At 40.2% G+C, this 27,545-nt stretch overlaps 1 protein-coding gene across 2 annotated transcripts in view; it reads left to right on the top strand.

Annotated features, from left to right (window-relative positions):
* The window catches only part of adcy3a (adenylate cyclase 3a), a 31,518-nt gene extending 4,437 nt beyond the window's left edge, over window positions 1-27,081 (top strand). Inside the window, exons 3-21 of one of the 2 annotated variants that reach the window (XM_030071965.1) lie at window positions 1,318-1,467; window positions 3,361-3,491; window positions 4,335-4,446; window positions 4,961-5,088; window positions 6,666-6,824; window positions 7,616-7,781; window positions 8,640-8,756; window positions 8,848-8,990; window positions 10,226-10,387; window positions 11,203-11,290; window positions 13,324-13,440; window positions 18,119-18,402; window positions 18,897-18,978; window positions 20,208-20,366; window positions 21,027-21,173; window positions 21,401-21,514; window positions 22,252-22,378; window positions 24,136-24,260; window positions 25,404-27,081. In XM_030071965.1, coding sequence (XP_029927825.1) covers window positions 1,318-1,467; window positions 3,361-3,491; window positions 4,335-4,446; window positions 4,961-5,088; window positions 6,666-6,824; window positions 7,616-7,781; window positions 8,640-8,756; window positions 8,848-8,990; window positions 10,226-10,387; window positions 11,203-11,290; window positions 13,324-13,440; window positions 18,119-18,402; window positions 18,897-18,978; window positions 20,208-20,366; window positions 21,027-21,173; window positions 21,401-21,514; window positions 22,252-22,378; window positions 24,136-24,260; window positions 25,404-25,583 — 2,691 coding nt within the window. In that variant the 3' untranslated portion in view covers window positions 25,584-27,081. Of the gene's footprint in view, window positions 1-1,317; window positions 1,468-3,360; window positions 3,492-4,334; window positions 4,447-4,960; window positions 5,089-6,665; window positions 6,825-7,615; window positions 7,782-8,636; window positions 8,757-8,847; window positions 8,991-10,225; window positions 10,388-11,202; window positions 11,291-13,323; window positions 13,441-18,118; window positions 18,403-18,896; window positions 18,979-20,207; window positions 20,367-21,026; window positions 21,174-21,400; window positions 21,515-22,251; window positions 22,379-24,135; window positions 24,261-25,403 lie in introns of both variants that reach the window. The other variant, XM_030071964.1, reaches the window with a different exon arrangement.
* The last annotated feature ends 464 nt before the right edge of the window (window positions 27,082-27,545 follow it).

The following is a 27,545-nucleotide window of genomic DNA, read 5'->3' as shown; positions in this document are numbered from 1 at the left end:
TGCACAAGCAATGCAGATTTTGTGGCATTTGCATTGCCTTTCATAACATTAACATCATTTCAATCAGTTAAAGAGGCACTAAACCCCAAACCCCTGGTTTTTGGTGGCAGGTGATGTTATCCCCCATAGAGTACAACAGGTGGAGACATCACTGGCCACCAAAACTGGGAAGATTTGAATGGTTCTTACTGACTTATCGTTCATTTTGCATTTACCAGGTAGAAGTAGTTTCTATGAAATTAAATGCGAACAAGGAAGTCGGTACCAGACATGCCCGGTTTGCCAGATGTGTTTGGGGGCCTGTCTTTACAGATGGCATATTCCATCATGACTGATTATGCCTGGATGTTTCTAGTCTGATTGGTTTAGGGCCTAAAAAGGGTGTCGTGGGAAGCTTGATATCATGTTACAGCTCCATCCTAAGCAGCATATATGATTGTTAGTGCAACCAACATGATTTTAAACTGTTGTGGAAAAATGTTATTTGGTTTGTTTGAGTGAAACAGAGGAGTACATAAACACATGCATCTATGGTAACAGTTTGGCTTAGGCTACCTTAGATATCCTAGCCAGAACATTTCAATTTTTGTTGTGTTTTTGCCATCTTGAGTAGAGAATTAGTTGAATCGGTAGGGTAAATATAGTCTTACATAAAATGTTTTCATATTGTGTTTGCACCACAGACAAGCTCTTTGTTCCCTTATCAGTCTTTGTCATTTATGAAAATGTCGTATGTAAGACTATATTTAGCCACCAGATAGATTTTTAAATAATATCCAATGAATTAAGCAAAACATTAGGTAGGGATAGCTAACTTGACCACACTCCCCTTTTGGCCTAAACCAATCAGATTGGTTATGCCAGGGCGATTCCAATCATAATGTGATACGTCACCTGTAAACGCCCCAAGCACATCTGGAAACCTACGACGGACAAGGATTGTGAAAAGTTCAGCCATGCTGACAAAATTGTTGACCATCTAGCCTACATATGGACCACGTTTTGCTGTTTGCTCACCTGTATGATGAATGAACTTCCATTTCCACCTGTTGATTCTGTTTGGAGTAAGGCCTAGGTTTCCATTCAGGCCAGAAAGCTTGCATTTTAAGCAGATTTAAGTTTAACCTGTGCTCTTCCTGCTATTGTAGAAATGCAAGCAGGTCATTTGGACATAGTAAGAAAAAGGGGGCACTAATTTAATAAGGGAAAAAAATCCTATATGATCATCAGATGAGGCAGTATAGGCTTGCATGATAATTTTGTGTGTTTGTGTCTTAAATTATATTATACCTCTTTGCATCATATTTTGTTGTCCAGCTGCTGGCCAACATTGTGATCTATGTATGTGCCATCACTGTGGGGGTCATGTCGTACTACATGGCTGACCGCAAGCATCGAAAGGCCTTCCTGGAGGCCAGGCAGTCACTGGAGGTCAAGCTCAACCTGGAGGAACAGAGCCAGCAACAGGTAAATATCAATGTGTGTGTGTGTATGTGATAAATAGATACAGACATTTTCACTCTTGTGCGATCCACCACTGTCCAAATCTGGAAGCAGAGAGAAAATTCTTAAACTTTTGGTCTCAGAAATACAGGGTTGTTTTTGAAGGCATCTGACAGCAGCCACAGTAGACCACAATGCAATGCAGCCACAAGACTTGTATTTTGAGTAAAGGCTTCATAGTCACACAGCTTAATGAAAGTCAACCTGTGGACATGAAGGCATAAAGGCATTTTGGGAAATGTAGGAAATCATCATCTGATCCAAATTAGACAAGATGGTCAAAATGGCAAATCCCAATTACCATGAAATTCTGTCCTCCCCTGTCGTGCCTCCAGCAGGCCCAGCGGGACATTTGTATTTGACATTTGTGTTTGGTATGTTATGTCTGACCAATAAAGTGATGTGCTAAAGTGAAAAGTTTTTACCCCATCCTGTTGTAGTGTGTTATGAAAATATTGCATGGAGACATCTTGTGAATGCAAGCTACACTTTCATGCAGTCCCCAGTGGGGTTCTCGCGGCCGAGGCACCACTGTTTGAGCATGTCCAGCCTGCACAATGCACGCAGATTTAATTCCTGGCTATTTTGAATATGTGCGTACGCTGTGTGTGTTGGTTTGTTTGGCGTTTGTCTGTTTGAGTTAGCACTGTGTCAGCAGTCAGTCCCCCTCCCTTCTCCCGTCTCACATCTGTGGCCACTGGGCATTCTCGATCACTACTATTTATGGAACAGACGGTTTGTGCCGTAGAGAGCAAGAGAATGAGAAAAAAGGCCAAGAAGAGGGAGCGAGAGAGAGGAGGAAGGAGTGATTACGGAGGAGGGGAAGGAAGGAGGGAGCAAAGGTGTTTGGAGAAAGAGGGAAAGCGAGAGAGGAAAAGATATAGAGCAAAAAAAAAAAAAGGGCTGATAAGACCACAAGAGGAAGAAACTCCCAGAATACTAATGGAGAAGCATGGGCTGCTGGGAGACGAGGGCCGCCAGCCAATCAAGGAGCATCCGGTCGCTGCCGGTTACCATGGCAACCACCCTCCTGAGACGGTGTCAGCTGTAATCACAGAGCTGACTCGCTCACCCGATTTTTTTTTTTTTTTTTTTTTTTTGCCTCTCTCTTTCCCTCTCCCTCTCTGTCAGGGTCTGATAAGAATACTGAAACCTGCCATGCTTCCCCCTCCCTTTACATGCAGACTGATGTGTGTTTATGTGTGTCTAGGTATATGTTAATGCGTATGCACAGAATGCTCAGCTCAAGTGTCTTTATGCCTGTGTGTGTGTGTGTGTGTGTGTGCGTGTGCGTATGTGTCTGTATTTACTCAAGGTTTTTTGTTTTGTTTGACGCATTAGTGTTTTCTGCATTGCTGGGACTGGGTCACTGAGAGCAGGATCTGTGTAGCCATATTGACTGACAGTTTGAGGCCATTCAGCTCCCTGTAAACAATGCTCTCTAGAAAGACTGTCAAACCATGTCCTCAATAATATCCTGTCTCTTTTTTTTTCCTTCAGTATGCTATTGATCTGCCTCTTATTTCAATAAGGCCTTTGGGTCAAGGGTCCATAGAAACAATAGAACGGACATTCCTGTTATGTCCAGTGCAATTCGGATGCTCTTCTCCACTACAGCCCCAGTTCATGATCTAATTAAAGGATAGTTCATTCATTTTGAAAAATATATTACTCTTTACTTCCCCCTCTAGCTGTTGTGTAGGACAGTAGTGGCTCTGTCTTCCTTTCATTGTTACTGTTGGATACTGGCTGGATGCTCCAAATGCTAACTGTTAGCCTCCTGCTATTGAGGTGGACTTCCCCCCCAGCTAACACTCTTAGAAATAGCCATTGTTTTGTATTGCCTCTCTGCTGTAGGAACGTTTGTTGCTCTCCATCCTTCCAAAGCACATAGCGGATGAGATGCTGCAGGACATGAAGAAGGAGGCCAGCCAAAAGGAGATGCAGCAGTTCAACACCATGTACATGTATAGACATGAAAATGTCAGGTAACTTAGCACTTTTTCTGCTTTTTCCTACCCCAGACATGGGCCACTCTCATCAGGATCATGAGAAGAAACATATTCACATAACATATTTACATGTACCCGGAATTTTATCTTCCAAGTTTTATCTTTTAAAGTCTTGGAGGTGTTCCAGCGGTCGTCAGTAAAATGAGGGCGTGTTTAATTCTACTGTGATTTTATCAGTTAGGAGCTATCACAATTAGACAATGTAAAAGAATGACTATTCTAATTATAGGTTTCAGTCTCACAGCAATTTTCTCTGCACGTACGCTGTAGCCTGAATGACCTTAAGATGGTTTCCTAATTTGAGCAGCTGGTTGAAGACGGGATCTAATGCCATGGCTTCCCTTTTGAGTTTCTATAGAACAGATATTGTACATGTAAAAAAAAAAAAAAAAAAACAGACATGTAATTTCAGTTTCATCAAAGTCGATGTCCACTTTGAATGTCTCAGGAACAGAACACTCCATGTTCAAATCCACCACATTACTATGCAAAAACTGTTCTCTGCCTCCGACCAGAGCAAAGAGTGTGAGGCAGATACTGATATACAGTTTCTTAATGTACCATATGTACCATGTACTATTCTACTCTTGGGACTTTAAGAGCAACTTGATTGAACATTTAGACCATTCAGGCTAATATGCAGGCTAGACACTCTGGTAACTATACAACCCGACATTCTACCATAGTTTGCTTTTAACAGTAACCACAAAAATCTACCCATTTAGATTCTTGGGATTAAATCTGATGATTGGAGGTCTGTGGCCTAACAGTAATTGGTGTTTTACTATAATGATTCTTCTCTCTCTTTTTGTCATGCAGTATTTTGTTTGCAGACATCGTCGGCTTCACCCAGCTGTCGTCCTCCTGCAGCGCTCAGGAGCTGGTCAAGCTGCTCAATGAGTTGTTTGCCCGCTTTGACAAGCTGGCTGCGGTAAGTTTCACAGGATTACACAGATCTGCCCATGCTGAACATCTACATGTTTTCATTTGTTTAGGTTTACAAGCAAACCACAAAGTTTCAAATATTCTGGTAATGTTTAGCATCGGTATTCATCTTGAATTTTGATTGTTTGAGGGATGTGGCTGTGATCACAGTGTTCACAAACTAATAAACTACCCGTATACCCGCCTTCTATTGATGCTGGTTATAGAAAGGCATTTTGAAAAAAGAAAAAAGAAAAACAGAAAATCATTAACTGACCCTGGGCATGGAAAAGGGATTAGGAAGAAGTAAGTTCACCACAAATTAACTTGTGGAATGTACTAAAAATTATAGATTGGTGATAGATTACTCTGTATCTGAGCATTATGGAGACTTAGATATACAAATACATTCTTCATTCGTCCATAACACCAGCTACATATACTGTCAGTGACAGTAGTAATAGAACTAAAAGTCCTATCTTTAGTCTGTTTTTCTGACGTAACTTTATCTGTCTTGCTAGAAATATCACCAGCTGAGAATCAAGATCCTAGGAGACTGCTACTACTGTATCTGTGGGCTGCCAGACTACAGGGAGGACCATGCTGCCTGCTCTATAATGATGGGCCTGGCCATGGTGGAGGCCATCTCGTAAGTAGGGGATTGAAGCGGTCGGGACGTATAAGCACCAGGATCCTCTGATGTATGGGGCTGATTTGGGCTTTTTAGTGATGTGCTGTTTTAGTAAAAATCAGTGTTCTCCACCTTTTGATATGATGACTATGATGCAGTTTGATTGATGATGTTCTATATGTATGGTGGAAATACTGGTTGCTTATGGGAAGCCCTCAACCTGAACTGATTCTAATGGGGCATTATGGAACTAGGGCTTGGCCTGTATGGGTTTTTGAGACAGTACATATTGATGAAGTACAGATTTCTAGTTCCTCTATTTTCATGTTAAAAAAAATCCAAGCATTAAATGTTTCCTACAGTTTTTGCATTGAAAATCATCTGAGTAATAATGATAATATATTCATTCTCACTTGTGTGGAAATGTCTCATTAGAATTTACTCAGCTTTAGGGTTTCCATAGTCAGTCAGTGTGCAAACCTCTGCTCAGTGCTGAACAGTTCCCCAACTTGGCAAAGCTGCAGCCTCTCTGAAAATTGATTACATTGTCTTGCATTGTCTTGATTTAAAAAAAAAATAGCCTGTAAATGCAATACTGTTTTCGCAGCTTCCATGGTAGGAGCAGATGTCAGACTTTCCAACCAGCATTTGAATGCAGTTAATAGTTATGGCTGAAAAATGAAAATCTTCCCATGGTGCAAATCCCAGCTCTGGATTACCACCAAAATCTCATCAACTGATCTCTGGACATAGGGCCACCTGACCGCCCAATTTCATCCAAATCCACAGCTTTTGAGATATCTTTCTGAAAAACAGCATGTGAAAACACAACCTAAAATCATCTGAAAGACTGTAAGACTTGAAAATGATTGTATGTCTGCGATTACTCTCGACCACTTGGAGATGACTATGTGCGCCCTAACTCTAGTGCCATCCCACACTCCCAAGTCTTTATTTATGAGGGTGCCCTGATGTAGGATGTGTAGGTTCTCAGTCATCCAGGTCATGGTTCTCCACGTAGAGTTGAATCAAAGTCAACTGGACTTGTTGGTAGATTCTTGAAGATGTTTCACTTGTCATCCAAGATGCCTCTTCAGTTCTGACAGACTGATGGGGACTTCCAGGTGTTTAATCTGTAATTTACTCACTCAAATGTGCAAAATGACAGAACTGCAGCAGGGCTTCACAGATTTTGTTACCAGACAATCCACAGGCATTGATAAGCTTTCCAGATAATCAAGACGGTGTCATCGTATCCCAAAAGAGAAACAGCAGATGATCAAGATGGTCTTTGGTTGTACGTTTATCATTTGTAGAATCGCTCTTTATTTAAGGCTCTCAACCTCTAAGATTGATTGTCTTTGGGAAATGTTGACCGGGCCTGTTTATCCATTTCAATCAACTCTGGAAATTGGTTACAATGTAATTGTGTTTAATTCGGGGAGAAGCTGCCAGTGCAGAAAGCATGGATTCAGGGATTTGGAGCCAGAAGGATAACCAGATGGGCTGGTGTGAGTAAGCGGAGAGGAGAACGCTTCCAGCTGTGGGACGGAATAGTTATTATGTAACTGGGCCTCTCTGTTAACCACCAACAGGTATGTCCGTGAGAAAACCCAGACGGATGTGGACATGCGAGTTGGAGTCCACAGTGGCACCGTCCTTGGGGGGGTGCTGGGTCAAAAACGCTGGCAATACGATGTCTGGTCCACCGACGTCACCGTGGCCAACAAGATGGAGGCCGGAGGAATCCCTGGGTAATGACTCGCTCCCTTATACAGGTTACTGGCCGCTTATGTTACTTCACTTTGGTCTTGCTCCCAGCCACCCAAGACTTGTGAGTGGGTGACATGTCGGTCGTTACAGCAGCCTCTTCGATTGGTGGGTACTTGGTAAAGCTAGTGGTCAGTTTAGTATTTTGCTAGGAAGAAGATTGAAATTGCTGGTTGAGCAGTGGCGTCTACAGGAGTGGAGTCTCTTTCGCCATCTGACACCTCCTGCTAAGACTGTTAGAATAATCCAGGTCACTATGGGGAGTTACTTGGAAAATGGACTGTACTTCCACAGGCTCTCTGCTCTGTACTGTAAGGCCTCTTAATGCTCCTTATTTTTGGCTGCGTGTCATTTCTTGATAATTGAAGAACTGAAGCTTATTCTGCTTTTACACCTTATGACTCTGGATGAGCTGAGTGCATAAAACCTAAACATTAATGCAATCAGGGACATTTCACTGAGCACATACTGTATAGCATTATGTACGTGTTGCATGCTATGTTTCACACCCCAGTTACACAATAACAATCATTTATATGTGGGAGCTGCCCAGTACAACCACAGCCCTTGCTTATTTGTCTGGAAGCAGCAGCTGTACCGTGAATAATGCAAAATAAGTATCCTTGAAAAATGAACGTGTAATGGATATGAATCAAATAAAGATGTGATTCTACTGGATTTGCATCGCTCCAGAAAGTCTGCAGAATTTCCTGCCTCCTCGGTTATGACCTGCCTGACCTTTGACCTGTCTGTCTTGTCTGTACCCCTGGCCCAGTCGCGTGCACATCTCCCAGAGCACCATGGAATGCCTTCACGGGGAGTTTGACGTGGAGCCAGGCAACGGAGGCGACCGCTGTGACTACCTGAAGGAAAGGGGCATTGAGACCTACCTGGTGGTCGTGCCCAAAGGACCTGTGGGCAAGAACGGCATCAACGGGGTGGTGAGTCCAGTCAAATCACCTCAACACTTACACAATTCATATTTGTATATTTAAATGCTGTTATAACAAGAACCCATTTTAACGAGTTGATGCAAAGCGAAGTACTCGACATGATACTCAGCTATTTCTAAAAATTGTTATACGTAAAATTGCATTCGGATGTTCGTAGCAGTGTTAATTTCACTGACTGAGAAAAAGTTTTCATCAGCGACCCTCTTCAGGACAAACCAAAACATTTTGGCATAGTTCTTGTCAAGTTATGACATAATTATGATGTGGATCACAGTGTAATATCATAAGCTAGATAGAAAATATAAAAGACTGTAATGTGGAATGTAACTCTGTCACTAACAAAAAATTAAATGAATTTCCAGCGAAACATTTTGAAATATCCTGTTTTTGTCAACAAAAGTAGACTAAAACTAGCAAAACTCAAATGACTAAAATGTGACTGAAACGAAAATGTATTGTGGTTAAAAGGCTAAAATAGTAAATCAAAACTGGCTGTCAAATAAATACACTGATTTGTAGTTACTCAAAAGCAATTTTGAATATCATGTCAAAACTCAAGATCTAGTCAAAGTTGAAAATGCAAGGATGAGATTTGTGATGAATAAGGAAGAAAGTAAGGTCAAAAGCAGGAAAACAGTCATCTCTCATCAGAAAATCAGTTGCATTATCTCCCTCCGTTGCTCATACTGATGTCTTATTTTCAGGTTGTTTACTGCAAAAAAAATCTAATAAGGTATGAGTGATGATGAAACAAGTCTAATTAAGTCTCTCATGGAAGGACTTTTCAATTACGGACCTTGATAATGATCCGCCCTTACTTCCTGACTCCTTGTTTTCCATTAGAAGCTGTCTGTAACCTCCTCAAACGGAAACTCGCCGCTGTTAATCAACACTACCGAGTGCAACGGGAGTGTGAACACCGCCTGCACCACGCCGGAGGAACCAGAGGAACTGGACACCAGGGTAACAGAACTATCAAAACGTACATGTACAGCTCTGGAAGTGTTCTGCAGATATTCCACTGTCCATCTTCCTCTTCTTCCTGGACTTCCAGGTTGTGAATCCATCGTTCCCAAACCCGCGGCGAAGGCTGCGCCTGCGGGACCTGGCTGAAAGGGTGATCGACGCCCAGGAGAACGAGCAGGAGCTGAACAAGCTCCTCAACGAGGCTCTGCTGGAGAGGGAGACCGTACAAGCGTAAGTAAACACTCTCTTTGTAAGAGATAAAAGAGCTGCTGCTGCCTTCCCTGCTTATAGGAGTTTTGAAAAATATGATATTATTTGTGATATTACTTCACTCCCCCCAGCTGTTCTGTAGCACAGTAGTGTTGCTATCTTCCTCTCATTGTTACTGAGTGCTGGATACTGGCTGGATGCTCCAAATGCTAACTGTTAGCCTCCTGCCATTGCACTGCAAAAACTCAAAATCTTACCAAGATTATTTGTCTTATTTCAAGTCAAAATGTCTTATTTCTAGTCAAAATATCTCATTACACTCAAAATAAGACATGATGACCTCAGAAATAACTTGTTTTTAGACAGTTTTCACTTGTTTGAATGAAACAAGCAAATTTTCACTTGTGACACAAGTGAACAAGTGAAAATTTGCTTGTTTCATTGACAAAATTTGTTTCTTGTTTCAAGCTAATTTTCACTTGTTTTAAGTGAATTTTCACTTGAAACAAGTTATTTCCGAGGTGATCGTGTCTTATTTTAAGTGTAATGAGCTATTTTGACTAGAAATAAGACATTTTTACTTGAAATAAGACAAATAATCTTGGTAAGATTTGGACTTTTTGCAGTGTGAGCTGGACTTCCCCCCAGTTAACGTTTTTAATAATCTGCTCAAATTGTTAGTTTGAGTTTTATGATGTGTAGCACAATTTTTACTGCTGGATATGGTGCAAAAAATGTGGACTATTTTCAAAAAACTAAAAAAGAAAACAACAAAAAGAAAAAACTTTTCTTCCCAAGACGTGTATTTCAAATCCACATTTTACAGTGTGTGAATAAGGCCGCTTCGGAGTTGCTGTCAGGTTTATTTTAGGTTTATTTTATTTGTCCACTTCAACGGAGCTAGGCTAATAACCTATAGACTTCAAGTCTTTATGCTAAGCTAGGAGGAAATGTTGCCTTTGGGAACCAAACCACTGGACACACAGAGGTGAAGATGGTGTCAAACATCAGGAAAATCAGGATGAAGGGTATTTTGCCCAGAATGTTGGAGTTACTTTAACTAGGCAGATCACACTCCAAGCACAAAAAAACAAGTTTGTATTCTTTTGTATAGTTTGTATTTTATTAATACTAGTTCAGTGTACATAATGTAAAGAGAGGTGTATAAATCATGCTTTGAAATGACTGAAGTATAACTAGGTAAGTGATGAGGTAGTGAGTAAAAGTGACTCCTTCCCCTTCATCTGTCTTGTCAGTCTGAAGGGGAAACACACCAACCGGCTCTCGTTGAGATTTGTGGATCCGGACCTGGAGACTCGGTACTCAGTGGAGAAGGAGAAGCAGAGCGGCGCCGCCTTCAGCTGCTCCTGTGTGGTGCTCCTGTTCACAGCAGCCATGGAGGCGCTCATAGACCCTCGGTCAGTCCACATCTGTCTTGGCACACCCATTGTATTCACACTGTGTCCAGATTGATTTAGTTAGTTGTGAATCCAGAAGGAACACACATCATTGTTGTCAGTGATTGTATTTTAGTGTTGTATTTTATCCACTTTAATTATAATGAATTTTAACTGCACGGCTCAGGATAGTAAAAGGATACAAAAACTCAGACGAAATGTCACTTAAAAGGAAGCCATTTTAACGAATTGAATATCATCTGCACCATTTACCTTTCAAATGAAGAATGGAGTTTAGAGTTGCAAAATGTGCAATTTAAAGGAAATGTGATAACACAGAAAAACAATAACTTTCTGAATTGTTTTCAGTATTCATTCAGTATTCATTCATAGTTTCCTTCACGTTTTCTTTTAACATTGTCAAAAGAGATTCTATTACATTATAATGAACTGCTCATGAGTTTGGCCTTTATGTCATTTCTACCCATGTGACATAGGACTGTACTAAGGCTGGACAATATGGACAAAATCAAATATCACAATAGTTTTGACTGAATACCTCTATATTGATATTGTGATGATATTGTAGGAGTGACTATTGGTGCTTTCATAAGATATTTACATTCAAGATTTTTTTTTATAAGTAGTCATTAGTAATTTGGGTATGATGATCAAGCAAGACCATAAGTTCAGAAAAGGCTGCCTTTACTGTAATGCAAATCACAACATTGATATAATATCAATATGCTGCCCAGCCCTAGACTGTACAGTATGTGGACTTAACCATTAGACTTACCAATATAATTTTTCCACTGTATGCCCCTGTTGTGGAACAGACTGATTGCAAACTATGTTACCCTTGCTGTGGGAGAAATCCTGCTGCTCATCCTGACAATCTGCTCTCTGGCTGCTATCTTCCCCAGAGTGAGTTAACACACACACACACACACACACACACACACCATTTCCTCACATCTACAGGTCAGAACCAGAAGTGCTGTGCTGCCAGTGCAGAGCTTCTGGTTTCTCATTTCTGAATGCCCAGATGCCCGAGATTTTTTAAAGGGATAGTTTACCCACTTAGAAAAATGTGATCTTCTTCTTCTTATTATTATTATTAGTAGTAGCAGCAGCAGTTTTATCTATCTTGCAGCTATCTTCCTCTCATCATTACTGAGTGCTGGATACTGGTTGGATGCTCCAAATGCTAACTGTTAGCCTCCTGCCATTGAGGTGGACTTCCCCCCAGCTAACAATCGTAAAGATAACCACCTTAATCCACTCAAAGAGGGTTTAACATCACATAACATTACATTAAGTATTCATCAACAATGTGGTAACTTCTGCACTTCTTGGATCGTTTTTTTTTTTAAATGGTCAGTAATATTTGCTGCACCATTTCAAGCTATAAAAACTACACATCATCACACTCAGACTTTGTATATAACAATTTGAATGGATCAAGGCAGTTATTTGTAATAATGTTAGCTGAGAGCAGGGGTTGTGGGATAGCATGTAAGATGTAAGATAGCACCACTACCGTCCTACATAACAGCCAGGGGGAAGTCAAATAATATCACATATCTCAAAATGGGTTCACTATCCCTTCATTTGCAAAATGGCAAAATGAAAAATGAGTGTATACAATATTTTCAAGACCTCACCAGCTGAATTCGGTGGCTAAAATTCTGTATTTATCCTTATTCAGGACATTTTAAGACTATGTCTGGACTTGCAGACACCCTGATAGTGCTGCAAAATTATCGCTATTCTAAATATCGAGATAATGTGTGAGAATTTGGCACAGTCTGGTATTACAGTTAAATGATTGTTTTGTGCATTTATCTTAACCACACGTCAATATCTCATGTGTGAATTTACTCTTACTTCCAGGGATAACACATTGCAGCATTATGTAAGTAGTGGTAAAGTACAGCAGGGTGGTGTATCTTCCACTCTGTTTACTGTTTTGGTGTGGACCGGCACTTTTGATCTAACCTCCTCATCCAGGTCATGGAAATTCAAATTTATTGACGTCTAGAGTTATGTAGCTCGCTAACCCAATATTGACTGTCACCCTAACAGGCAACACCCATCCCCAGGCTTCTCACCCCTTGTATAATACACTCACAATATACTCACACTCGCCTATAGACAGTCAACTAACTGGATGGTCAGACTCTCTCACACACACACACACACACACACACACACAGTCAGCACTCCAAAAATCCAAACTCACCGTAAATATTGCTCAAGGGCACTTCAGTTCCCATCAATATTAAATGTCACAAGTGCACTATATCAATGTAATGGACACAACATGCATTAACTGGAGCATGTGAGCATGAAATCATGTGCATGTGAAAACAGAGCATATGAGTTTCAAAGAGGAAATAATATACAGGAACAATTTACACAAATTACATGAAAATTGTCAGAAAATTTGCCTCCCACCCTAAAATACAAGAAAACTGTATTAAACATTATCAAAACTGACTTTCACAAGCATTAAATGCTGATCTGTGCACACTCACTTCATTTACCTCAAACACGTGGGGAGAAAAGTGATGAGCAGCATCAAATTAGAAGGAAAAGATATTAAGACATTAGTAAAACCTTGAAATGACACAAAAAAAAGGTGAAAAAAAATGCTTAAAAAAATCTCAAACAAAACAGAAACCTAAAAAATAAAATAAAAAACAGAAAAAAATACCAAAATTAAAATAACCAAAATTAAAATTAAATTACAAAATTATAAAAATTAAAAATAGATTTTAAGTGAATTAAGTGAATTTTTTAAGAGGTGTAAATAAAACCTTTAAAAAAGATAAATAAATGAATAAATAAAAAACAATATTCCACCGTTTTTGTACCGTGATATTATTCTTAAGCTCTTAAAAAAACACGCTTGTTTTTTTCTCACCAACAGTAACTGACACGATGTCTTGTGTTAGGTGTTTCCCAAGAAGCTGGTGTCTTTTTCCACATGGATCGACCACACCCGATGGGCTCGTAATAGCTGGGCCATGGCAGCCATCTTCATCCTCACCATGGCAGATATTGTGGACATGGTGAGTCATCCTCCACCTTTTCTTACTGCTAGATGCTCCACAAACAGAGCATTTACTATAGTCATGGAATGAAGCAGGAAATCAAGTGTTTTGCAGCTGCGTATTACCGCCTCCAGATGCTGCTGAGGGATTGCTGCACCTCCAGTCCGTCACAGCAAAGCCCCACCAGATATGCTCTGTTGGCATAACTCCATGAGAATAGATTGCATTTGCATCTATGAGTGTGATCAAATGTGTCCAACCCAAATATTTCAGTATTCAAAGAGGAGTTTCATGGCATGGGTGTCCATGGCCGCGCAGCCGCATGCAAGCCTTACATCACCGAGACATTTTGGACAATTCTCTGCTTCCAGCTTTAAGTTTGGGGAAGGCCCTTTTCTGTCCCAGCATGACTGAGCCCCACAAAGCAGCTCCATAAAGGCATGACTGGCTGAGTTTGGTGTGGAAGAACTTGACTGGCCCACACAGAGCCCTGACCTCAACCCCATTCATCACCTTTGGGATGAACTAGAGAGGAGATTGTGAGCCAGTCCCTCTCATCCATCATCCATGTCTGAGCTCACAAATGCACAATCTGGGTGGACCAACTCCATATTAATGTCTATGGATTTAGAATGGGAGGTCAGAAAAGCTCCTGTAGGTGTGATGCGTAGGTGGCCCAATACTTTTGTCCATATAGTGTAGCTGTGTAAACTTTTACTGACCGGGACATGGAGTCGGAGAATTAATAGTCACTCAGTCCAGATGGGTTGAGGATAGTGTAGTGTGGCGAATGGAAATAAGTTTAATTATAGTTCTAAATATTTAACCTGTTAAAATCCCCTGGAACTGGCGGTGCACCGGGTTAGGATTCTGAGACTCTAATGATTCCAGAAACTTCAACACTCAGTAGTTCCCATAGATTTTGGCCCAGATTTTGCACAGTTATGTGGTGATTTTCCAACATTGAGCATGGCCTGGCTATTGCTATTTAAATATGACTTTCTGAAGACAAGAACCAAAAAAAATGTTTTAAGCAGATGTAGTGTTGCAGTATGGCATTTTGGCCATACAGTTCTTCTAGTATAAGCTTTTTTTCATTTGGATTTTTTCATTGTATTTCAATAAGTACCACTGGGAAGAGATTTATTTTTGAGGACTGTGAGGAGAGAAACATGGGTTCAGTCTTTTTGGGAACAGTAGCAAAGCAGGAAATTATTTAATAGATAGATATAAAAAATGCAGGAATAAAACTTATACACATGAGGATGATATTGATATGGCTCTGGTAAAGAATATAATTGAGGGAATTGTGGAGCCACTAACTCACATATCTAATTTGTTGTTCATAATAGAAACATTCCCAGAAAAAATGGAAGTGGCAAAAGTTATTCCATTATTTTAAGGTGGTAATAAACATCTTTTCACTAATTATAGACCAGTATCCTTGTTATCACAGTTCTCAAAGATACTTAAAAACTTTATATTGAAAGACTGGACAGTTTTAATGAAAAACTTCTAATGGACAGTCAGCATGGTTTAAGATCAGCTAGATCTACATCCATGACACTAATGATGCTAGCAGAGGAAATAACTGCATGTATAGAGAGAAAAAAAACACGCACTGGGAATATTCATCGACTTTTCATTCATCAAATATTCATCAGCTTCATGACACAATCCGTCATGAGATATTATATAAGAAGATGGATAGGTATGGTGTCAGAGCAGTAGCTCTCGACTGGCCGAAAAACTATATAAGTAAAAGGATGCAGTTTGTTCAGAAGGGTCACCACAGGTCAGTGTGCTTAAACATTACCTGTGGGGTCCCTCAGGTTTCAGTCTTGGGACCCAAATTGTTCATTTTATACATATATGATATATGTAAAATGTCTGACGTACTGAAATTTTATTGGCTTTGCAGATGACACAAATATTTTATGTTCTGGGCATTACCTGCAGCAGCTTTTTGTGGTTGGGAAGAAAGTGTACAAAATGTTGGTTTGACAGAAATATGCTTTCATTAAATTTGAATAAAACTATATATTATGCTATTTGGAAATCATAAGATAAGCACATATGGAAATTGGTAAGGACAAATTTGAAAGAGAACATGAAAGCAAGTTTCCTGGTGTTTCATCGATCACAAGCTCTGCTTCAAACCACACAAAGTACAAAGCTCAAAGGCTGTGAGAAGCAGTGGAATACTGAGTAAAACCAGATATATCTTAAATCAGAAAACACCACACACTCTGTACTGCGCTCGTACTGTTCAATATCTTTTCAGTTGTGCTGAAGTTTGGGAGAACACTTACAAAAGCAACCTACAAAAGATATGCACATTGCAAAATAGAGCTATAAGGATAATAAATAATGCTGGATATCGAGAGCATACCAACTTTTTCTTTTAAGTCAGACACATTTAAATTTAACCAAGTCCATAAATTTCAATCTGCCCAAGTTATGTATAAGGTAATAAATAATGTTTAAGAGGGAAATTTAAGAGATTTAAGAGGGAAATTTAATTTAAAACATTGTAATGTCTGCACAGCTCTTAAAAGCATGTGCTTTTCAGTTTGTGGGGTAACCCTTTGGAATACCCCTGATATGGAGATAAAAATATGCAATAACATTAAAAAATTCAAATGCAGCTACAAACAATTATTAATGGACACACATAAGATAGAGGAGCTTGAAAAGTAGAAAAAAGTGTGATATTTTTGCCTTTATTTTTGTTATACAGTACAGGCCAAAAGTTTGGACACACCTTCTCATTCAATGCGTTTCCTTTATTTTCATGACTATTTACATTGTAGATTATGTACTTAACAAAAAAAGGTGAAATAACTGAAAACATGTTTTATATTCTAGTTTCTTCAAAATAGCCACCCTTTGCTCTGATTACTGCTTTGCACACTCTTGGCATTCTCTCCATGAGCTTCAAGAGGTAGTCACCTGAAATGGTTTTCCAACAGTCTTGAAGGAGTTCCCAGAGGTGTTTAGCACTTGTTGGCCCCTTTGCCTTCACTCTGCGGTCCAGCTCACCCCAAACCATCTGGATTGGGTTCAGGTCCGGTGACTGTGGACGCCAGGTCATCTGCCGCAGCACTCCATCACTCTCCTTCTTGGTCAAATAGCCCTTACACAGCCTGGAGGTGTGTTTGGGATCATTGTCCTGTTGAAAAATAAATGATGGTCCAACTAAACGCAAACCGGATGGGATGGCATGTCGCTGCAGGATGCTGTGGTAGCCATGCTGGTTCAGTGTGCCTTCAATTTTGAATAAATCCCCAACAGTGTCACCAGCAAAACACCCCCACACCATCACACCTCCTCCTCCATGCTTCACAGTGGGAACCAGGCATGTGGAATCCATCCGTTCATCTTTTCTGCGTCTCACAAAGACACGGCGGTTGGAACCAAAGATCTCAAATTTGGACTCGTCAGACCAAAGCACAGATTTCCACTGGTCTAATGTCCATTCCTTGTGTTTCTTGGCCCAAACAAATCTCTTCTGCTTGTTGCCTCTCCTTAGCAGTGGTTTCCTAGCAGCTATTTGACCATGAAGGCCTGATTGGCGCAGTCTCCTCTTAACAGTTGTTCTAGAGATGGGTCTGCTGCTAGAACTCTGTGTGGCATTTATCTGCTCTCTGATCTGAGCTGCTGTTAACTTGCGATTTCTGAGGCTGGTGACTCGGATGAACTTGTCCTCAGAAGCAGAGCTGATTGGTTCTTGCCATAATATGAATTTTAACAGTTGTCCAATAGGGCTGTCGGCTGTGTAGTAACCTGACTTCTGCACAACACAACTGATGGTCCCAACCCCATTGATAAAGCAAGAAATTCCACTAATTAACCCTGATAAGGCACACCTGTGAAGTGAAAACCATTTCAGGTGACTACCTCTTGAAGCTCATGGAGAGAATGCCAAGAGTGTGCAAAGCAGTAATCAGAGCAAAGAGTGGCTATTTTGAAGAAACTAGAATATAAAACATGTTTTCAGTTATTTCACCTTTTTTTTTGTTAAGTACATAACTCCACGTGTTCATTCATAGTTTTGATTCCTTCAGTGAGAATCTACAATGTAAATAGTCATGAAAATAAAGAAAACGCATCGAATGAGAAGGTGTGTCCAAACTTTTGGCCTGTACTGTATGTAAATGTTATATATAGCAATAATCATTGTTGTTGGATCTGTTACAGGAAAAAAATAAAGATAATGAAAGAAACATTAAAAAAAATAAATAAATGGTGTTTTTTAATTATTGTCATTCACAGCAGAGTGAACTGCCTGTGCTGATTTTTGCAGAAAAAGAAGATGCAGATGCAGATGCAGTATTTTGGGGTGTAATGGAGAAGTATGAGTAGTTATGAATTAAAAAGTAGAGTACTTTACTTTAGTAGTGAGTGTCTAGTGCAGGGGTGTCAAACTCATGCCATGGAGGGCCAAGAGGCTGCAGGTTTTCATTCCAACCAACAACTCCACCAGGTGATTTCACTGATTAGTCCCGCCTCTCTGTTTGGAGGTAGGGTGATCAGTGAAATCACCTGGTGGAGTTGTTGGTTGGAATGAAAAGCTGCAGCCTCTTGGCCCTCCATGGCACGAGTTTGACACCCCTGGTCTAGTGTATCCAGAGTGATACTTACTTGGAGCAGGGACCTGGACACTGTTTGCACTCTGTCTTTGTGCCCCGTCCAGCTGAGCTGTCAGCCTCGAGTCCCGGAGTCAGGCAGCACCACGGCCACCCCTCCCTCCTCTTCCTCCTCCACCTTGTCTGGCCCAGAGGGCTGCGTGGAAAACCCCAAGTATTACAGCTACATCGCCGTGCTGGCTCTCATGGCCACCACCATGCTGGTTCAAGTCAGTCACATGGTCAAGCTCACGCTGATGCTCCTCATCACCCTGGCAACCGGCATCGTCAACATTTACAGCTGGAGGGACATTTTTGACCGCTACGACATGAATCGCTTCCAAGACTACAGGTGAGTGAATATCCTTTTCCATCAGTTGGATCGAGGCAAATAAAAATGCTTCCTGAACATCAGAATAAAACACATCTATCAGATAAATGGAAATCATATTTTAAGGGCAGATTTACCCCTTGAAACTCAAGATCTTTTATTTTGAAAGGTTTCATTTCACCTTCTTAAGAAAATTCACTTTTTTGTGTGATTAATTTTATGGTACTTGTTCTTGTAGTATAAATTTTATTGAATTTAATACATTTGAATAATTTAATAATTTTAATTAAATTAAGTTTTCTGGTATATTTTTTACTAGTTCCTTGCTAATTTTCAGGCATTTCTTGCTAATTTGCTAATAATATTGGACATATTGGTAATCTACATGGCTACTTTGTCACCTGAAAAAAACCTGAGCATTGTTCATGTCAGCAGTGGCTGCTGTGTAAAAGGTTTGTTGAACTGGGCATAACAAGAGCTTCTGTTTGTTAAATTGTCAATTTTCTCGTTTTCAGGTCATCCCTTGTGCCCTCCAAGTTCACAATGACAATAATGATCTTCATCATGATGATCAGCTTCTATTACTTCTCCCGCCATGTAAGGAAGTGTCTGCCATGTTGCTTTTACTTTCATAGGCACATTGCTAAAGGATAGGTTTGGTGTTTTTCAACCTGCATTGCATTAACATGTTGATTGTCATCATTTATAATTATGCATAGAGCAACATCACTGCTAGCTTTAGTGATGAGAAACTTACCACTCAGTAGCAGCCCCCTTGTTATCCATCATTTTTAGCTTCTCAAATAGGGGTAGGGGAAAAATCGATTCACTTAATTATGTCATTTTTTTTTTTTTTTTTTTTTTTTTGGGGGGGGGGATGATTTTTTTTTTTTTTTTTAAATAAATTTTTATTACTTGATAGATTGAAAGTAAAGATACTGGTATCATGGTAAAGTAGACGACCTAAGGAATCCATTGGTACCAACCATGTCATGCGAGGTTGTTGGCAATGGGACTAAATATTGCTCCAAAATTCAGCTCAATTTTAGCAATGGAAAAACAGGCATGGGCATTTTCAGTTGGATGAAAATGAAAATGGGTTCTCTGGGCACCAGTGGCTCTCCTCTTTGTAGACATGGCCACCTTATGCTAATCCCATGCAGTCTGGGGAACAAACCATGCAGGTGTTTGCATGCAGTATTACTGTGTTATTTCCACCTATTCTAAAATGGTGTATTTCTGTATATTGGGGCCGAATCAGAAAAGAAGAGGATATAGAGGATAATTAAAAAAACAGAAATCGCAATAAATCGTAATTGCAATATCAAATCGCAGTCCTCGTAGAATCGCAATACTTAAAAATCACAAGATCAATCAAATCGGCACCCAAGTATCAGCATCCCACCCAAGCAGCCCTATTGAAAACAGAGTATGAAGTTTTTTACATTGGCGGTTCCAAACCGCAGTGCAAGGTGACCAGGGAATTTTGCTCACTTCAGTACCCAGAAATCATGCAACGTGTCAGATGTCAATAAGCTGCACAGAGCATGCTGATGTTCAGCAGCCCAGCCAATGTGTAGTGCCTAATACTGAATTAAAGCATTAAGAGCAAAAGAGCACTAAAGACGTGAGTAACCTTTCTCTGGAAAAAGCGCTGCTTACTGAACACTGAACACATGTTTTGTTTGTTTACATGAGAAAGTTCAAATCTATATATATTGAATATTGGCACAAATTATTAGCCATCAGCAGTTTCAGTCAAAAGTATCCATATCTGTACTCGTATGGTCAAACCCTAACTACAGTCCTTTTTCTTGTGGCTGGAGGTGGAGAAGCTAGCTCGAACCCTGTTCCTATGGAAGATTGAGGTCCATGAGCAGAAGGAGAAGGTGTACGAGATGCGGCGCTGGAATGAGGCGCTCGTGACCAACATGCTGCCAGAACACGTTGCCCGGCACTTCCTGGGCTCCAAGAAAAGAGACGAGGTAAGATCAGCAAACATCCACATCAGTTATTTTTGAGCTTTGAGCTTAGTAATCAGCAAGTTCAGAGGGTATGTTATTCATTTGCTTAGTACTCTGTGGTAGCAGTAATTTGTCACATTCCTTACTACATTTTTTTTTTTTTTTACTCCCATAATTGGTGGTTGCATCCTCTTACCTTCAGAAATCAGAATCTGTCAGTTTCTTCTCCCATGAAGGAACAGGAAACTGAACAGAGATGTTTAATGGCTAAAATCAAAGTAATGAGAATATTTCCAACCAGTGAAAATCAACTTTCCTATCCTTTCCCATCCAGGCTACCTCAGTGTGAGATACTAATGACAAATAGCAGGGAAAATGTATCATGGAATGGAACGGGAATGTAGTTTTGGATAATCCAGGAACATAATATTGAAAGGAAGTGATCAAAGTTAAGTTAGTTTTTGAGTGGTAGCTAATATTACTACGAACTGAAACGGCAATTTGTAACTACCTATGACTTGCAAAAGTAATATGATCAGAAAAATGTCGATGAGTAACATGTTACCGCCCATTATTGCTGTTGAGTTGGGGTATAAACATTTCATGTCTGTAGTCAGCAGATAGAAAGCAAGTGAATTAACTGTCAGTGTCTTGCCCTTGTTGTGAATCCAACATCTGCAGGAGCTGTACAGCCAATCCTACGATGAGATTGGAGTCATGTTCGCCTCCATCCCCAATTTCTCCGACTTCTACACGGAGGAGAGCATCAATAATGGAGGAATCGAGTGCCTGAGGTTCCTCAATGAGATCATCTCAGATTTTGACAGTGTAAGCATTGCTCTGCTTTTGTGTGTTTGGGAGGTCACTCTCTGAAACTTAAATGTGCCCATCATCAAACTGGATTTGGATAAGCTAAGATACAACAGAGATTAGTGATATTCACATTTCATCCAAATTTGGTTTGGTCAATTCATGGGATTTCCAATTTCAATTTCAATTTGTCCTCTTGACCCACAATGAGGCTGTCATTTTTGGGAATGTGTTGTCTCTGACAGCTGCTGGATGAGTCTCAGTTCCGCTGCATTACAAAGATCAAGACCATCGGCAGCACCTACATGGCAGCATCAGGCGTGACCCCAGACATCAGCAACGGCTACGCCTGCCTGAAGGTAAGGCATCAGTACGTGTCTCAGAGGAAACTGAAATCACACATGTCAACAGATAGATAATACGCAGATAAATAAGAGAACATGCACACACCACTGTCTGAGCTTTGGGCTAAGAACTGCTGCTCTGCCAGTACAATCCAGAGTCATCCTCTGCAGTACACAGTTTCATCAAGTTAAGGCTTTTTCGGGTCTATTCAGAGAGAAAATTGAGACCAATTTCACTGAAACAAGGACAGCCAGATCTCATCCCTGTAAGTGTTTAACTGTCACCATTAGGAGGCTTCATCATCTAGGGAAAGACATCAGTAAGTCAGTTGGTGACAAACCAGTTTCAAGGCCCTCCTCCCAAGTGGGTGTCCTGCAATAAATGCAGAAATTGAAACTGTAGACTTATGTGTGACTGGGCTGATTTCTCACCAGGAAAATATAGCACCAGGAAACGGTATCACTTTCAAGTCGTCTGAGAGTGACTTAAAAATGTTTTGTTGAGGTCAAGACGTTTCAAGGCCTTGAGTTTAGATAATAATGTTGAAGCCATTTTAAGACTTTTCCTGAACCTCAAACCCTCTGATAAATTGCTACATGACTGACAAAAGTTTAATTTGGTCTACTGTGTAACTTGGACAGGGCAGATCTTGAGAACTGCATAGCGTTGGAGTGCCATCTTTCTACTTATTGAAGAGATGAGCCAGACAGGAGGTGTCATGTGTCTGTTTTGCTGCTGTTTGGTTTGGCAGAAGGAGGAGCTGTCGGACAGAGAGCGCTGGCAGCATTTGGCAGACCTGGCAGACTTTGCTCTGGCCATGAAGGTCACACTCATGAACATCAACTACCAGTCATTCAACAACTTCATGCTACGCATCGGTCAGTGACAACCTTTCACCCACTTTATGTCTGTGTGTGTGTGTGTGTGTGTGTGTGTGTGTGTGTGTGTGTGTGTGTGTGTGTGTGTGTGTGTGTGTGTGTGTGTGTGTGTGTGTTGTACTTTTGTTCTTATGAGAACCAAATATCCTGTCAGGCACTGAAATACAAGGGACTAGGGATACAAATTATCGATTAATTCATTAATCGATAGTTGATTCACAGTATTGATCGATTATCAATTAATTGATAAGCGGCGATTTTCCTGAGAAGCTGAATTTCCCTCTGAATTTTCCCTCTCTATTCCTTATGATACACAGAAACAAATGCACATCATTTTCCTTAATCAATGATTTATTGTACCATTTGGGATACAGTTAGGGCAGGCAATATTCTGAATAGAAAATGTAATAAGATATTATGCAGGCTGCTTAACATGAAAATAAATTGGTATTTGACTGGTATTTGATTGATTGATATTGATATTAATTGATATTATACCTGGCTCGATGTAGTTTATTACCTCTCGAAATTCCTTGCTGTCAGCAATGTTTATCGGCAGCATGTCTTTTGTAACCATGTTGCATATTGGTTGGGTAATGCCCTCCGCTTTCCCGGCGTCACATTCCCTCCATCCCAACACTGCAGTGACTGTAGGCTGTGGAGCTGATCCACTCGCTCCTTGCAGCACAGCTGAATGTGAGGTATTTACGTGGTAATTCAGCAAAGTTGTGGAGTTGCTGTACTTGAAAGTACAACCACATATCGTGCATCTGGCATCTTTGTCATCATTTATCAACTTAAAATGGTCCCACACTACACTGACCGCTTCATGTTTGTTAAGGCTGGGCAATATACCGAAAATTTACCGATATCGTGATATTGATTTGAGGCCATATCGCCCAGCCCTAATGTTTGTTTTGTTCTCTTGTGTGCGTCCCAGTACATCCGGCGTCAGCACTCAGTACAAAGGCACCCTTGCGTGGACTGGCTGGGCACTACTACCCCCCGTTCAAATGGACCGTGGAATGTTCAATTAATTGCGATCAAGTTAATTTAATCGAGTAAATTCTTATCTATAATTAATTGATAATCGATTAATTGTTTGCATCCCTACAAGGGACAGTTTTCCACAGTAAGGACACTCTGGCCAGGTTGCAGTTCAGGACTGGGATTCACGTCTAAGATCAAAAGGAGTGGTGTAATAATGGTTGGGTCAATCAACACAACTTTCCTGAACCTTAACCATTACAACAAACCTTTCTCTAAACTTAACGTTAGTTTGCTAGCTCGCTCGCTCAGGAAATGGTCTTTTGGGTCGTATTAGAGACAAAAGTGTGAATCGGGCCGCATATATTTGTCCAAACTCGACCCGAGCCTGAGAGCATAGTAACAGAGCCCGACCCGAACCCAAGATTTTGCTTGTCCTCCATCACTAGGTTACATTTACCACCTGAAATAGCCTACCTGTTGCCTTCAGCGTGGTCATTAGGTCCATCTTTAGTTTCACTAAAATAATGCTGACACGACTGAACCCAGACTTAATCTCTAAATTTTTGTCCAAACCTGGCCCAACCCATTGAGTACGGATGTGCTTGGGTGGGGTATCCACACTGTATTAGAGATGCTCCTGTGGTCATGCTGGAGGGCTGGAACAAACAACCGGTATGGACGTGCAGGTTAGACTGGAGGATTTGTTGGTTCTTCACGAGTAGTATTATGTGATTCTGAATGACCAATCTGCCAATAATGTCCTGCAGGTCTGAATAAAGGCGGAGTGTTAGCAGGAGTGATTGGCGCCCGTAAACCCCACTACGACATTTGGGGCAACACTGTGAATGTGGCCAGTCGCATGGAGTCCACAGGGGTGATGGGGAACATCCAGGTAATGCCTTAGCCTGTCGTCTGTCAAAGTGAAAGTTAAGACATTTCCATGACAGTGTAATATTCCAAAAGAAGAAACATCTACATCATTTGCCAGAACAATCACAGCCTTTACTAACTTTGTTCTAAGCCACCAGTGAGACATTTTGAGTCGACTGTCCGTACTGTCTTTTTACTAGACTCCTTCCATACACCTCAGTGGGACTGCAGTGATCAATAGTTGAGTTTCTTAAGAATAACATTTGATTCTGATTCCTGTGGTCTCAGAGAATGAAAGAAAAAGTTGAGTTCCTCATTAACAAGATTAATCCTGCTTTGTGTGATGACAGTTTTGATGGCGGCTCCAACCCCAGGGAAGAGATTAGTCAGCAGGAGCTGTAGCCTGTCCCTCCAAGAGTTTGATTTAGAGCCCCCCACTAACAAAAAAAAATCAAATGGAAATTCAACTGCAGTATTTATGAGAACTTGCAGTTTTGCAGTTTTTCTGCATGAAATGCCAACTCAACAGAGTGCTACTACTTCTGGCCATTAGTGACTCATTTTTTGCACATCGTAGCAATGCAGTCATTTTATTTTACATTTAATCTGCATTATTACAGTCTTACTCCTCTTGAGCCCTTCCTTTGCATACTGTTACCTCTGTTTCTGTGTGAGTCTACCTCACACAGAAATACAGTTTAAACTGAAACTGTATTCTACACTGTATTCTACTGTATTCTAAACTCTAAACTACAGTTTAGCAGTCATAAAACACATTCACACGGAGTGAATTTACTGAGTTGAACGTTTAATTGTAATCTGGAGCCCATCTTTTTTTCTTTTCAAATAAATAAAACTGATGAACAGGAACTTTATTTTATGAGACACATGAATTTTTAAAAAATCACATTTTTCTTATCTCTTCAGTTCCACTTGTACACCACTTTTCCTTGATTTATGATTTTAACAATTCCCACAACTTTTCAGCAAAAAAATCATGAAAAAAGACCTAAAACTCAGCTGGCAAATCAGTTTCATTTTGAATTGGTTTCAACATGTCACAGTTTTGAGAAGGGATGCGTAACAAGCAAGAACTTTGGTTGCAGTAATCCCAGAAAGTGCTGATCAAAACTGGAGAACTCCTCCCTGTCTGTGTCGCCCCCAGGTGGTGGAGGACTGCTACAACATCCTGAAGGAGTATGGCTTCCGCTTTGTGAGGAGGGGGCCCATCTTTGTGAAAGGAAAAGGAGAGCTGCTCACATATTTCCTGAAGGGCAGAGACAAACAAGGCTCTTTCATCAACGGCTCCTCTGTTACCCTGCCACATCAGGTGGTGGACAGCTAAGGACCAAACACACCTACACACTCCCATTCCCCAACAGCCACATCTACTAGACCGCCAATGGATAGCGGGGCAGAGAGGATTTTTTGGAAAGAGAAATACGTTTGCCCATCAACCATGAAACATTTTGATACATGGACTCGTGAACAGAATGCTGACAAGCTCTGAAGCAATTTAAAGTACTACTGAGATGTTCACTACAGCCCTGGGACAACATGCCAAACACTACCTGCTGTACAGACACACACTGGTTTCCTCTCTGTGGAAAGATGTCAGTGCCAGCAGAAGCTCTTCATTTGAATTTCTCATAATTATCAAATGACTGAATTAAAAAATGAATTTGTCGAAGAATCTATTTCAGAAATTGAATGTTAAAGTCAAAATTTGGAAGTGAATGCAGTAATTTTAATGACAAATTACGATTGAATTTAACTTAACTGTTCAAATTCATGTATCTCAGTTCAGTTTCAGTTTGGTTTAGTCAGATTAAGCCCTGTGATGCATCTACATCAGAAAAAGATTGAATCTTGCAGCAGTGGACTGTGCACGGCCGCTACTAATCTCTAACCTGGTTTCCATTCTTCCTGCTCAGATACTTGGACAAATCCCTCGCTGGAATGTAGCCAGTGAAAGTGTAGACATGAGAGCAGGACCAAAACTGGATTGTTGTATTGAATCTCTGCTCATTTTCTCAATATGAACTGGGAAAACTGAACTTCAAATTATAGTCACAAATTATTCCTTACTAATCATGTTCAGTTTCAACTTGTTGCAGAGTTTCAAATTGTGCCTAACAAAGTCAGTTTATTTATTTAACTTTTTGAAACATGAAAAAAATATTTCTTTCAAAAACATTCAGAAAAAGGCAACCAGCAAGTTAAAAGAAAGAATTTACTCAGTATTAGTGGAAAAAATGGCATACAAGAAAATTAGCGGAAAATTAGAAAGTTGCCTGAAAAATATTTTTGAAAATTACATGAAAATTTGTAATAATAAGAGTTATATATTTAAATGTGAAAATCAGTAATGCTGTTTACTTGTGAGAGTGATGTAGTGAGCGAGTCAGCAAGAAATGACCAGAAAATCAGCAAGAAATTAGTAAAAAGGTACACAAAATGACCTGAAAATTGCCAAAAAAAAAAAAAAAAGGAAAGAAGAAGAAAGTCTAAACAAACTCAGAAAATTTGCAAAACAAATTACTAGAATTGTAGTAAAACATTACCTGGATTTACAAAAAAATAAATAAATAAAATAAAATAATAATAATGATAATGATAATGATAATGGTAATAATAATTTTCTAAATATACATTTAAAATTTAATTACTGGAACATTATCATAAAACTACAACAAAATTACCCTGCAAATTTGACAAATAAATAAAGAAATAAAGTGAATTTTGTTCAGAAGATAAAAGCCCGTCAACAGGCTTCTGGTGTCAAAGGATCCACAAAAAAAAAAAAAAAAAAAAATCATATTTCAACAGTTGGTTTAGTCAAAGGGGCGCTCAGAAAACCTGCTGAGGGTTGACTGAAGCCAGGCCCGACAACAGAGGAGCAAGGCCACAGTGATGGCTGACTGTGGCCTAGTGTTATTCCACTTTTTGTCAGTTGAGTCTGCACGGTCCTCAATTCAACCGACCCCTTGTCATGTCTGCATGGCGTACCTTTTAGATTTCTACAATTGAAATAGACTCTGCTGGCACTCATCTCTCCAGAATTCACACAATAACACAGTTGCTGATCATACACACACTTGCATTTGCCTTCTTACACACAGTACACACAGTCACCACCACGCCATCTACCCAGCACTCAAACCAAATGGCTTTTGGTCAGAGGACCACAATTTTGAACATCTTTCCCCTTTTACAGAATACTTCCATGTTTGGAAAGTGACAGACTGAATTGTGTTCACCTTTTCTTCACTGTTTCTGACACAACAGATTATTTAGAATTAGTCAA

This window comes from Myripristis murdjan, chromosome 16, assembly GCF_902150065.1.
Source record: "Myripristis murdjan chromosome 16, fMyrMur1.1, whole genome shotgun sequence".
NCBI lineage: Eukaryota > Metazoa > Chordata > Actinopteri > Holocentriformes > Holocentridae > Myripristis > Myripristis murdjan.
Note: the sequence above shows the minus strand (reverse complement) of the source record. Positions and strands in the feature narration are given on the sequence as shown.